Here is a 14206-nt window from a genome sequence, read left to right as displayed (position 1 = left end):
CGATAGTAAACTAACAGATCTCACAGCGGCTGTCGCTCATCTGGGGGTTATTATGTGTGTTTTGTTTACAGCCTGAGGAATACAGTCGTGCAAGAGGATACTTGCCTTCCTACTATTCACGTTTCGGTGATGTCATTTCTTATCCAACTTAGCCTTGAAAGCCTCGAAGAACTAGCTCGCTAAGCTAGCTTACCTAGCTAGCACGTAGGTCTGCGAGCGTATTTTGCACGGGACGCACTTTATTTCCAATGTGATTCCCGAGGTAAGTCAAGCTTTTTCTGCATGTAATTATTATTATTTTTGCACCTTTTGTCGTTTGTGTGCTAGTTGTTGCCTCCGCAGTTACACAGGTCAAAGGCATTTTTGGAGTATGCTTCGACTACGTTTTAGCGTCATACGTAAGTGTATCGTAAACACTTACGGACAAATGACATGGAAGGCTGAGAATTAAGTTTGCAGCTGCATAATAGACTCGGGTTATATTTTGTGAACATTTTTGCGTGTTCTGTGTTTAACTTGGGTCAAATGGGGTGCACAGTATGTGGGTATCGCGTTTATTATTTTGACGTGCTGGCTTAGTCAGTCGGGCGTAGCTGTGTGTCTGACGGTCATGACCCCCTCTTTGCCCCCGGGCTCTTCCAGTTATTGCGTCCGTGCAGCAGCTCGTCTTGCAGGTCAACTAGCTGGTGCAGTTGTGGTGATGAAGAGTTTCTTTATCGCACATAACATTGCACATAAGCTTGCTGAAGTGATTTTATTGCATGTCTTTTTCAACACCGCTGCATTTTTATTGCTCTGTGTGTCATCCATGTCAATGAAAATATTTTCAATAAAACGTAAAATGTGAAAAAAAAATGTAGTATGACAGTTAGATTTGTGCTACAATTTCAAGCATGGAAGAAGAAATTTGGAGCAAAAAAACTTTGTTTTGTGTGCTCAGGAACCGTTTTGTAACTTTTTTTTCATTGAAGACTTTCGTGGTAAATAATTCTTCAGTAAACAAATAATTTTTATATGAATGTCTACTGTGCTCTCTTCACAGATAGTATAATCAGGAAAGGGAAGAGCAGTTAATGGAAGACAAGAAAAAGAAGAAAGACGACAAAAAGAAAAAGGAAACTTCTCAGAAGGTTAGTTGTTTTGCATTCAAACGGAAAAGGTTCTGATTAGGATCCTGAAGCTGTGTAAGTCTTACATTGGATAACACACCACCTGTTTTTTTTTTTTAGGTCCCAGAACAGGACGTCAAAGGTAAATGTAACACTTTTTGACATTATTTTTCCTTTGTCATTATTGCATTTCATAATGCTTCTTAAAGGTTACTTATCTTTCTGCAAAGTATGGTCTTATGGAGGGCTGCGGCTCACGATTATGCTTAAGGTCATTCAATATCACTTTTTTTTTTAAACACAACGTATGTAAGTAAATATTGAACATTGCTTTCCAGTTAAAACATGTTTTCATTTGACTCAAAACAATGATAATCAGTTTGCTTTCATGGGGCACCAATTAAATTTGAGAATTTATTGACGAGAGACTGCAATTTTAAGACTTTCTAAATCTCTAAATAGTAAATCGGGTAAAAAAAAAAAAAAGTAAGGCTGCTTAGTTGTTGAATAATCATTACGCCTTTAATTATTGCTACTCATGGAGGATTGCTGATTAATCGATTCTCAAATTAATTCAAGCTTACTTTTCAGTATGTTTTTGTCTTTTAAGCCAGTTCAAAGTGCACCCATTCAGTATTAGTTTGAAAAGTCATGATTTATTGACCCGGCCTTTTCGTTATTGTTACAGTGCCAGAATCAATCAAGCCCACCAATTCCCAGCAACCCACCGCCTCAGTCTCCCCCAGCCCTGGCCCTGTTGACCCCTCATCCTCAAGTTCGAGTGCCACCGGGCTTTCTGCACCAGTTCCTTCTGGTGGTGGAAACAATGCAAAACAGCGGACTGCTGTGGCCAACGGACAGCCCTCCTCCCTCTCTGGAAACCAACCTTCCCAGCAGCAGCGATACATGTCCAGAGAGGTTCCACCAAGATTTCGCTGTCAGCAGGACCACAAAGTGCTACTGAAGAGGGGGCAACCGCCACTCTCCTCCATGCTGCTCGGGGGAGGTGGGAGAGATGAGAGCACCGGTGGGGTTGCAGTAGGCAGTGGCTGGGGTGCCACGCCACCTGTTTCCTCAAGAGAAGCAGATAACGCCAATGCAAATACGAACACAGGTACGTTCCACAGAAAAGTCACAATTGTGTGAAGGCCGATGTTATTCTAAATTGAATATTCTACATATTATATTACGCTCTATATATTGGTGCATTTGTCGTTTTCTCCATCTAGATTTGAACTTGGGTTCATCCTCTCCTTCACCACCCAACACAACATCCTCAGTATGTGTCACTGCTTCTTTATCTTCATCTTCTACCAGTTCAACTTATGCAAATTCCACATGGGGGGCAGGAACTGTCAGCCTGTCCTCCTCTCAGGGTTGTGACAAGATTATTGTGGATGGGACTGATCTGGACAACTGGCCGAGCATCCAAGACACAGCCAAATTAAGTTCTGATGGATCTGATAGAGGGGTGCAGGAGCAAGACGGCCCTGGTAACAAAAACAGTAGTGCCTCAAGTCGTGAGAAGAACCTCCAGCAGATTGGAAGAGCAGTTGAAGGAGTTGCAGGGAAAGTGGACAATCCCTCCCCGCCTTTTTCTTCTCCTCTTTCCTCTTTCTCATCACAAAATGAATGTGTTCAGACAGGTAGTGTCATGTGGAGTTCTCCCAGTTCTTGTCGTTCGGAGGTAGGATTGGGATCAGCAGCATTTTGTAAATCCAAAGTCTCACATCTGCTTCCTGGACCTCAAGAGAGTCCTGCAGATGGCAACAGCAGTCTCCCTGGTGCCATTTTGAACCCCAATGTGAACCCCTCTGCCTGGCCAGCCCTAGTGCAGGGAAAGACATCGACTACAGCTACTTCTCTACACTTGTCCTCACTTTCTGTCAGCACTACCCCTCTCCCGCACGAGCATACTGAGACAGCAGGATTAGAAACGAGTACAGAACAACATCCCATGGAAAAGCCAGGAGAAGAGCTGGGTCCAGATGAAGGAGCACACAGAGTTCCATCAGGACCAAATATAGAAGATGGCGAAAAGAGAGGAACTGAATCTGAAGGAGGAGGATGTGTGAATAAATCTGGTCCTTTGTCTTCCTCCTCTGCTGTCTCTTCCTCTCGGAAACCCTTGACTGCAGTGCCCTCCGCTCTGACAACAGGTGCTTCACAGGAAGATCAATGGGGTGGAAGGGAGACTGATATCCATGAACAGGATAAAAATCCTGGGGGCTTTGGTAACCAGGGTGACAATACAGGGTGGGGAAGAGCAAAGGGCGACGCTGGCGCAAATATCCAAAAGGTATCTCAGGGAGTGTGGAAAGACAGGAGCTCAGAAATGGACAGTGAGGACACAGACGAATGTGTAAGTTCAAACAACTTAGCAATAGCAAGTACGACAGGAGGTTGTGGGAGCAACAATGACAGGAGAGAAGGAGCCAGTGAAGGTGGCGGCGGAAATGCTTTGCCCGAATCTGCCTCGCCAAAGTTTGCAACCATGGAAAATGCTTGGGACAATCAAAAAGGGATAGAAAGTGGATGTGTGGCAGAACAACAAGGCAATGGTGGTGAAAGACCAGCCTCCTCTAACGGAAATGGAACAGAAAGTCATGGCGAAGGGAGTGGTAACGGACAGAAAACGGATAGAACCCAGTCCGTCCCCTCCAACCAGACCTCTGATGCTGAAGTGGCCTTACTTGGCATGCTTAATCGATCTGACCTGGATCCCAGGGTTCTGTCTAACATGGGTTGGGGCCAGACCCAAATTCGCCAGAATGTGGCCTGGGATCTGAACTCCACTAAAGGAGGAGGAAATCGAAATGACAAAATGCACACCAATAATCACAATTCTGGGTACCTCTCAAAGTCAAGGGGAAATACCAACGACGAGTCTGATGGTGTGGACTCTGGCCCTGCTTCTGCGAGGGACTCGTGGGATAGCAGTGCTTCACAGGTTCCTTGTGGTTCTCACACGCCTGATAGCATTTTGCAAAAGCCAAGAATGCAGGATATGGAGGGTGGTCAAGGAGCTCACAGTTGGGGTGATCCTCCACCTGAGAACCAGGGCAGAGGATGGAGTGAGGAGCACCACTGGGGGGACCATCAAGGAGGGAATTGGAGGGACAAAGGAGAGCAGAGCAGCGGGTGGCCTGTCGGCACTGAAGACAAAGGGACAGGGGGGTGGAAGGGAACTGAAAAAGGGAAGGTTGGTGGTTGGGGAGACTGGGGCCAGAGTGAGTCTAAACCCGGAGGTGGTTGGGGAGATGGACGAATCAGAGGTGCGAGCAGCTCTGACGAAGGATCTTCTTGGAGTAACCCTGATGAACCTCAACGGGGAGGATGGGGAGGAGGAGATGTGGTTACTTCCCCCCATGACTGGGGAGGTTCTAAGCACCATACAGCAGCACCAACACCAAACAGCCAAGTGACCACAATGAAAACCACAAATCAACAACACCAATCACTGGGACACCACCCACCAGGAGGAGCTCTACAAGGAGGTTGGGACAGCCGGCCCAGTGTTGGAAGTGGGGGTCTACCATCCAAGAACCAAAGTTCGGGCTGGATATCAGGTCCAATTCCTCAAATTTCTGGGGATGACTCAGTGGAGCCCAGTGGCTGGGATGAGCCCTCTCCCCACTCCATTGGTCACAAAATGGAAATTGACGATGGCACTTCTGCCTGGGGAGACCCCACCATCTACAATGGCAAAAATGTGAACTTGTGGGACAAAAATAGAGCCCCTTCCAGCGAAAGCCACAGTCAGCAGGCTCGACGACAGCAGGGCTTGCAACACAGGGATGCCAACTCTGGAAACGCAGTTGTTGGTATGCATACTTTTTTTTTGTTTTGTTTTTTTTTTTGCTAGTGGATAATTTGCATTTTACATCTAGTTTTTGACATGAAAATTTGGCTTTCTATTTTTCATTGAAAATTTTGATCATCATTTGTATTCATCTGCAGGCCCAAGTATGTGGGGAGGAGGCACACAATCTCTTGACAATGGGCCTGGTGCTTGGAATCAGACGTCAGATACGGCATCAGGATGGGGTGACTCAGATGATCCGAAAATGTCTGGCTGGGGTAACCTGTCACCCAATCCTGGGAAAGGTAAGTGAAATATGGTCATATAATATGTTATTTGGAGTCCATTTTTAATCTGAGCAAAATGTGTTTTATAGTTTAGCACGGGGGTTCTTAAATTGGGGTACATGAAAGCACTCAAGGGCGTATGTGAGAGTTTGAAAAGTATTTAAAAAGTAGCATCCATACAACAATCCTTTGAAAATATTTTTTACATTTTGTCCTGTATTTCAATAAAATATTCTATAGGATCATAAAACCAATATGCAAGAACATGTTTAACCGTTAATTTTGTTCTATTGAAGTTACAAAATCCATGGAGACTTGGGGTACGAAGGCGGAGGGCTCAGTAGCAGCATCCCGTCATCCCAGCTGGGAAGAAGAAGATGACAGCGGGGTTGGAATCTGGAATAGCACCACCTCCCAAGGAAGTACTTCCTCGTTTAACTCGGGAGGCTGGAGTCATGGAGGAAGGAGAGGCAACATGAAGGTTTGTAAAAGTAGAGTTTGCAAATAGAGGAATTCTCTTAATATTAGAAATTAAGACATTTTTTGCAGAAATTGTGATTTTGGCGATCATGTATGGCTGGGTGATAGGACCAAAAAAGAAAATCTAGATCTTCATCAATCATTCTAGATCAGTGGTGCCCAAGTAATGCATGACATAAGCGGCCTTGTTTGAATTTTTTTCCAAAGGGTGGGAGTGGAGACAGCTGGCTGAATCCAATGTCACGACAGTTTTCAAACATGGGCCCTCTGGTAATGTTTTTATTCTTAAGAAGAATTTTTTTTTTTGGTTGTTTTTATTATGACAAATTTTACTATGGCAAAAACTAAAACACAAAACTGACAGTGTGGTGAAAGCTTTAATCACGACAATTTTATGACTGTATCCCTATCCTGTGTCGTTTTCATTGATATCACATTGGTCATTGTCAGGGTGAAGACCCCTGCATCGATAAAAAAATGGAAGGCGATAAGAGAGGGATGGCTGACTACAATGGGGACATCCGGAGAGGCGGACGAGGTGGAGGAGGTTACCGCATTTCAAATTCCAAAGACATGGGTCCCGTTGACATGAGCTCCTATGGTGAAAAAGTATGTTTCATTAAGGCAAACTGTTGAATTTCAGGTCAGCTAAAGAGTTCCGTATTTACGATAACTTCGAGCCACATTTTCTTTGTTGACATGCCGAGTATGTGATAATTCATCAAATCATTTAACTTAGGAGTATAGGAGTCCGAACAACAAGATGAACTCATCAACCATTTATGTAATGTTTCTATACCCTTCCCACAACAGGGCAGCCATGGAATGTATGTTGGCAGTGGTGGAGGGATGCATCAGCCCCGGGGGATACACCAACCCAACTTGCATCCTATGAACGCCTCTTCGGGGCTTCGAGCTCAAGTGCCTCATCCATTCCTGTCTGCTCAGGTCCTGCATGTCTGATCTTGTTTGTTATGAGTAAAAAAGTTGAAGAGTGGAGTGAGAGTGACAGAAGAAAGGGGGTGGGGAGACTCTTATGTGATTAAGGCCCTAACCCTAACCCTAACCCTATGTTTCAATTGAATTTTCAACAGAAGCTTTGTGTTTTCTCAAAATCTCATTACCTCTCCTCTCATGTACAGGTGCCGGGTTCTGTGCTGAAGCAGATGCCGTCTCCTGGTAGCAGTATGGTTGGAGGAGTAGGAGGTGTTGGTTCCGTTAGTGGTGCTGGCGGTGTTGGTGGAGGAGTGTTCCCTCCCCAGATTTCCCCGCAACAATTAGCTGTTCTTAGCAACATCTACCCCCATGTACAGCAGTTCCATCTGGTACATGACTACATTTTTAATTGAATTTGGAACTGATTTTAAACTTTATTGCATCCCAAGTATGGATTCAGTTTGTTTTAATGTAAGAATTAATGATTCTTCCAACGACTAATTATGAACCTCAACTATGAGGCTCATTATTAAGCATGAACATAATTCTCATTAAGCTTGGTCTAAAAGGTTCATTGTAACCAAATGTTATGTAAGATACATATTCTCTAGATCAGGGGTCACCAACTCCGGTCCTCGAGGGCACCTATCCAGCATTTTTTCAGTGTAACCCTCCTCCACTGCACCTGATGCAAATTATCATGATCATTTTGGTGCTCCTGCAGAGCTTCTTGATGAGCACATCCTATGAATCAGGTGCAGTGGAGGAGGGTTACACTGAAAAAATGCTGGATAGGTGCCCTCGAGGACCGGAGTTGGTGACCCCTGCTCTAGATCCTTAACTATCAACACACACACACACACACACATCTAATGTCAGCGCCGCCATCTCATTTGATTTGCTTGTAAACCTGCAGGCTTGTCAGCTCTTGCTACAACAACAGCAACAACAGCAGCAGCAGCAGCTACTGCAAAACCAACGCAAGTTCCCTCAACCACAACCACTCAGACAGCAGCCAGACCCACAGCAGGTAAATCTTCTTAATTTACAATTTTATATATATAATGTCTCCATCACAATACAGTTAGGTTTTCTGTCATTTTGTTTTATTAGCTGTGCATTCAGACGATTTAATTCTGCATTTTTGAATTGTATTTGTTTGATTCTCAGCTGGCAAGGATTGTGGCCCTTCTCCAGCAACAACGACATCAACATAGTGGAGTTGCTGCAGGAAGCTCAAAATTATCCCCCTCACATCTTGGAGGAAATCTTTCTAAACAGCCAATGGACTCATATCCATCACCTGGAGTGGGAGGCTCGTTATCAGACCTGCATTCCAAAATGCATGGGATGTACACCGGTGAGTGCAACGAGCAAAATACTTTTTTAATAAAGTCTAGATAACATAGTATGTTACAGCAGGTTTGAGACTGCAAAAAACTGCACACCATACAGGAGTCATGTTTTCTTAAATGTTTAAATAATACAGTATAAAGAGGCTAAATATGAAACAATCCAATGAAGTAGTAAATAAACTTAATAAGGGAACACTTGACTCATAATTTCTACATATCATGGAAGAAGAGTATTTCAATGGAAGAGCTTTATTCCTCTCAGTCGATTGTGATAAGTTTATTGGTTGCTTCAAGCTTAAGTCAAAATTTTATGGCCCTGTACTTGCAAGTGTAATGATAATCAAAGCTGTCTACCTATCCATCATTTTTCATTCAATGCTTTGTGTATTTATCATAATTATTTTTCACTCATTTCTGTATTGTATTCTGTATACGAAACAGATAGTTAAATATAATTTCTCTTTCGGATTAGTTGCCTTTCACTTCATTTTTGCGAAACACATTACTTTGATTCATGAATGAGATTACAAAGTGGATCAGGAAGACAATGACGTTCATAACTTGAGGTTCCACTTAAGACTATAACTGTACATTTTATCAGTGTAACTGTTAGACACTGACCGTACCTGTGCTTTAGGGTTTTGTTTTGTTTTTCGAGGCGGGGATGAGTGTTCTGGTATGGATAAACTGCACTCGATTTTGGACTGAACATGCCTATATTTTGCATGTTGTCAGGGTTTGCCCCTAGTGGTAACCTGACAGGATTGGAGCTCGGTAGTCCCATGGTGGGGGGGCTAAAGGACACAGGACAGCAGTCCCGCTTCAAATGGATGATGGATGGACATTCCCCAGCTCCTTCTCCTCCTGACTCAACCCTTCTCAAGAATGGTAGGTCAGCAGATGGTTTGTCACCGAATTTTTACCACCTCCCAAACCTCAATCTGGTCTTAACTCACCCTCGTTGACAGTGTATTTTAATGAACCATATTGAATAGAAAATGTTTTGAATCAAAATCATATCAAGCCACAGTATTATGTGGCTGCATATATTTCTTGCATACCATTTCTATGGTGTTATAAGCTCACCTTATTTGTTGCAGGAGATTCTGAGTTCTGACATATTGGGTATTTTCTCTTAAGGCTCCACAGAAAGTTGGCAGCGTACCCCTGGGAGTAAAATGGGGAACAAGCCTTCCACATCCGGGTGGCCACCAGGTGAGATTTTTTATTTTTATATATATATATATATATATATATATATATATATATATAAAATATAAAAGTAAATAGGAGTGATTTTCATTGAAGGCTTCTGTATTTTTTTTTCTTCAATTTTTGGAAACAATTTCCCGTTTCTGTGAAGTTAAGCGTTGCAACGTAATCATGCAATAAATACTCTTCACCAATAGTTGGCAGCACTCTACTTGGAGATAAGATCTAATCGGGTGGATACTTAATACCCGATTCATTCATCAAATTTTAAATATTAAAATTTTCACCTAGTGGTGTGCCTTGAGATTTCTGCCCACCCCAAAAAGTATTCCTTGACTCAAAAACGGTTAAAAATGCTGCTGTACGTGACACACATAGTTGCGGTCTTTCATGGTTCTGTCTATGTATGGAAAAAATTATGGATTAAATGAGTGGCAATGGTAATTAACACGTTTTTCTTCTGTGATGATAGAGTTCCAGCCTGGTGTTCCCTGGAACGGAATGCAGAATAGCGGAGACTCTGAATCTGACCCATACATGACCCACAATAGTGTTCTTGGCTCCCCAGGACCCCCAACCCTCAACGATTCTGACCATCAGTTATTGCGAGACAACATAGGTATGTTGAGTACATTTCATAGTAAAGATAATGAACCCAGCAGAGTATCTTATTTGTATATGTATGTATATGTATATGTATGTATGTATATATGTGTATATATATATATATATATATATTCCATACAATGTGCTCGTTCATGATTTTTTTTTTCTTTTTATAAAAATACTGAAAATGAGCAAGGTCTACATGTGCGTACACACTGAAACCAAAGAGTACAAGGTTTTAAGATGAAAATCTCAACGCTGGTTGGAAGTCTTTTTCCCTTTAAACTGCCTAATAAGATGCTTTCCACTAAAATCCACTGTTCTTTTCAGAAAATGAATTGATTCCAGCAAAAGCTGCTGTATTATCAGCTCACACCACCTTAATCAGTAGGATTTATGTCTATAGAGACAAATAAAACCCATTTTTAGTTTTTTTACTAATGCATTTCCTCAGTCACAGCCTGACTACTGAAGATTCAAGAGTTTTATTGCCATATGCATAGTAATACTACACAATGAAATTTTTTTCTGTTCGCTTTTGCATTAATCACTACCCACAAAGCTTGCTGAGCCCTGATCTATATAGTCAATCTGAAGTCTTGATGAATCGTGTCTGTTACACTTCATAAAGTACTAAACCTCAACCCATGGTTTTATGTTTTTACAGGGCCAAATCCTGCCCTCAACACCTCACTGCCTTCACATGGTGCCTGGCCCTACAGTGCCTCAGACAGTCCACTCAGTAAAGCACACAGTTCAGGTAAGTCTTTGTACGCTTCCGAAAATTGGTTCACAAACTTTGCTTTATTTGTGTTCAAGTTATGCAGTAAAATCTCCACCAAGCTATATTTAAAAGAGAAGTCAAGTAAAAATGTTTTCTTTTCAGCAAAGTACTCAGAATACAAGTCCACTTGGCCCCCCGAGCCCATCGGACAAAGTAAGTCGTGGAAGGCCAATCGCAACAGCTCACAGCTGCCACGCCCCCCTCCTGGCTTAACCAATCAGAAGCAGGGTACGCCCTCTCCTTGGGGAAGTGTTGGCCCACGGATAGCCCGAGGCTGGGGTGGGGGTGGTGTCAAACAAGATTCAAGATTTGGGCCAGGTACTGTAATTTGAACGAATCCTGGAACCAAATATAAAGTTTTTATTCAGCTATGTAAAGGCCACTTTTATTTTTATGTTTTTGTAGGCACAGCTTGGAGTGATGGTATGGCATCGAGAGGCAGTTCCTGGTTGCTTTTGAGCAACCTAACCCCACAAGTAAGGAGGGAGCGGAAAAAGGAAGACAATTTCATAAAAAGACATTTCTGTTTAATGAGAGTGCTGAATGATGATGAATGAAAAACAAGTTAAACCTGAGTCATTATACATTTGTGTTTTCAAACATGACAAAACTGGACAATGATTGTTTTATTGTTTGATTATTTATAGTTTTCACAAGTTATATTCATGTCACCACCCAGAGGAAAATGTACCATTAGAACTATGATAACCTTTGTGCTCATATTTATCCCTTTCTACCTACCTGAATCCGTATTTGTCTTTACTTGTAGATTGATGGCTCCACCCTTAAGACGATCTGCATGCAGCATGGCCCCCTTCTGACCTTTCACCTTGGCCTTACCCAGGGCAGTGCTCTAATTCGGTACAGCAGCCGTCACGAGGCAGCCAAGGCCCAGGGTGCACTCCACATGTAGGTTTATCCATAACAACACAAGAGCCATCTTTCACGTTTACTCATTTCTGTTTGCAATATGTTTCATAGTTGGATTGTTGCAAAAAAAAAAAAAAAGTCTTGTTAAAGCAGGACTGTGGTAAACAGTAGAAATGTGTCATAATCATGTATAATGGGGAATCACTCAAAGGCATTTCATTCACAACACGTTTCCAGTTGTTTAATGACTCGTAACTCCTTTCTTTGTAGGTGTGTACTGGGCAACACCACAATCCTGGCAGAGTTTCTGAGTGAGGAAGAAGTTGCTCATTATTTTGCACATTGCCAGGCTGCGGGTGTTGATGCGGCAAGCACAGGAGGGGCAGCGGGTGCCGGTACGCAGGGTTCATCTGGAACAGGCGCCGCGGTGACCCAAAGCGGGGCTAGCTCTCCAAGAAGTGAGGGTGCGGTAGCGAGCACCGCCTCCGGTGGCGACGGAAGCAGCGGCGGCGGAGCGGAAAGCGGTCCCGTAGGTCCGAGTGGTGTAATGTCCCCCGGTTCTGGTTGGCAGGGTCTTGATGGTACAGGTAGCTGTTCAGAAACCGCCTCAGCCCAAGGACCCGGGCTGGGGATTTTTTCCCAGTGGAGCGCCAACGGAACAGGAGGAGTGGGAAGCGTCGGTGGAGCCGAATCTGCGAGGTCGGGACTTTGGGGAGGCATGGCCGCCGGATACCATGGCAGCAGTCTGTGGGGGGCACCGCAAATGGAGGAGAGGCACCAAATGGACAGTCCTGCTGCTTTGTTGCCAGGTGATTTGCTGGGCGGTGGAGCTGATTCCATCTGAACATCCGTGTCCTTTTGTAGGTTTGGACACACTGATACCACATACACTGGGATACGTTACGTATTTACTATAGCACATCAACACATTTACAGATATGCATATTTTAATGTTCCACACATGTGCATACACATATACATTGTTTGCATATCAATGTACTCACGCATTAAGAAGAAATGTGAGACATGCTTACACACACATTCTTGTGGCCAGACTTAAGCTATTATATAAATACCTAAACGCAGGGACTGTTAGTTGTATACAGCCTTTTTTTTCCACAGATGAAGATTTCAACTGCTTAGACTTGAAAACTGAATAAGAATGGTAAGTCAGTTGGTCTGAAAGACTAGACTCGACGATATTGTGCTTAGTAAATGGAAGACTTTTGAAAAGATTTACATTCATACAGCAAATTCAGATGCACCTTTGAAAAGGAGGGCACTGTAAACAGCATTACCTTCATTGTATAAGAAACTTAAAACTACTACTCGATGTGAGAAGCGCAGTTTGTTTTCACGCATCTGGAAAAATTTCATGAATCCAAACACATGCAATCAGCTCTGAATAACAGAACTGCATCTTACTGTGTACGTCAAGTTTGTTTATATTTTTCCAGTTTATATGTAAGGCTTTAATTTTTTTGGAATTGTGAAAATAATGAAAAATGTCATTTTGTTTTCAAAATGCTGACCTCCTACTGTTTTACCTTGCGCACTCTTGTTATTATCTCTTGAATATATTTGTTACTGTTGCAGTGATAAATGTTAAATTGAGGCTTTGTTGCATTTCTCCATGTGTGGATACCGTATCGTTCACACTATGGACATGAGTATGAGTGGGACTGAGACCAAGTTAGTGGATTTAACTACCACTTTTAATTTGTGCGTGTGCGTGCGTGCGTGTGCATGTTACTGCCTGTCAGAAATGCAGGCAAGGCTGCTTACTATACAGAAGGTCTATACAAATTGTTTTGTGTGTTCATTGTACTGCTGACTGTGTTAAAAAAAATATTGGCACTAATGCTTTTTCACTCATTAGAAGTTGTTTGTTTTTAGTGGTTAGACTTTTCCTGTTCAAACTGCAATAATTAGAGAAAAAACATTTAAATGACAAATAGGTCGAGGCATATGGGGGGATGCCAAATATTATCAAACTGTGTGGAGGGGGTGGGACGGGTGGGTTGGGTTGTTTACAAATGCAGAAAGAGTTACCATATGTTTGTAATGTTCTGATGTGTATTTGTTTTAAATTAAGACAGGCTTTAACACTCCTGTTCAGTGTTTTTGTTTCGAGGTTTTACAAAGGAAAACATATTTAAACTAATGAGAACAATATTAATAAAGTATTGGCTTGTTTTAAATGTGTATTGTGGTCACTTTTAGCATTCCGTTCTTGTTTCTAATCGTATTTAAGGTGAAAATGAGTAAGCGCTTTAGAAAACATTTCTTTTAAGTGCACACATTGACTATGCCAAACACCATAGTAACTTTGTGACGTCAATTGATAAGGCACGGAGAGGGCGTGGTCGTCTATCCATCTGTTCTCACTGTATTTACCTACCATGCCAAAACCAATCCTATTTAACACCTGCGTCATCCTACTGTAAGCTACTGCTTGGTTAAGGAAAATATTCACCCTCTTTACGACATGATTTTACTGATTTACGGACACTGCAAAGTGTTACTTGCAATTTACTGCATGCTCCTATAATTTCTTGATAACAGACAGGCCCCGGAGTAAATAAGGAAAGTTCGTCAGGACGACGAATAGGTTCACGATGACGACGAAGTGAAAAAAATGCAGTTGTGCATGAATTTGTGTATAAAGGGGGGAAATGTGTGCGTTGTTCCTTAAAAACCCGTACCTTGACGTCGGGGGAATGACATCATCAACGCTTAAGTAACTGGGGGCGGGTGGGGGCAGT

General features: G+C 42.6%; 1 protein-coding gene across 2 annotated transcripts; it reads left to right on the top strand.

Annotated features, from left to right (window-relative positions):
• The first annotated feature begins 4 nt into the window (after window positions 1-4).
• On the top strand, window positions 5-13642 carry LOC148410849 (trinucleotide repeat-containing gene 6B protein-like). 2 transcript variants are annotated; one of them, XM_088437469.1, is made up of 22 exons: window positions 5-262; window positions 1043-1130; window positions 1230-1251; window positions 1798-2223; window positions 2339-4933; window positions 5070-5216; window positions 5495-5679; window positions 5886-5948; window positions 6129-6287; window positions 6492-6626; window positions 6821-7003; window positions 7531-7644; window positions 7785-7974; window positions 8705-8857; window positions 9110-9184; window positions 9654-9800; window positions 10455-10547; window positions 10674-10889; window positions 10977-11047; window positions 11341-11480; window positions 11712-11899; window positions 12013-12164. In XM_088437469.1, the coding sequence occupies exons 2-22, from the start codon at window positions 1074-1076 to the stop codon at window positions 12018-12020; spliced, it is 5367 nt and encodes a 1788-aa protein (XP_088293595.1). In that variant the 5' UTR covers window positions 5-262; window positions 1043-1073; the 3' UTR covers window positions 12021-12164. The 2 variants fall into 2 exon arrangements, with proteins under 2 accessions (XP_088293595.1, XP_088293594.1); XM_088437468.1 differs by having other exon boundaries at window positions 11712-13642.
• Window positions 13643-14206: the final 564 nt, after the last annotated feature.

The sequence above is a fragment of the Hippichthys cyanospilos genome, chromosome 16, assembly GCF_059441005.1.
Source record: "Hippichthys cyanospilos isolate Australia breed blue-spotted pipefish chromosome 16, RoL_Hcya_1.0, whole genome shotgun sequence".
NCBI lineage: Eukaryota > Metazoa > Chordata > Actinopteri > Syngnathiformes > Syngnathidae > Hippichthys > Hippichthys cyanospilos.
Note: the sequence above shows the minus strand (reverse complement) of the source record. Positions and strands in the feature narration are given on the sequence as shown.

Excerpts from the sequence above, each read along its gene's own strand:
- LOC148410849 (XM_088437468.1), top strand. The coding sequence starts at position 1,074 with ATGGAAGACAAGAAAAAGAAGAAAGACGACAAAAAGAAAAAGGAAACT. Across the intron at positions 5,949-6,128 it reads TTTCAAACATGGGCCCTCTG|GGTGAAGACCCCTGCATCGA; the intron begins GTAATGTTTTTA and ends GGTCATTGTCAG. Across the intron at positions 10,890-10,976 it reads AGATTCAAGATTTGGGCCAG|GCACAGCTTGGAGTGATGGT; the intron begins GTACTGTAATTT and ends ATGTTTTTGTAG.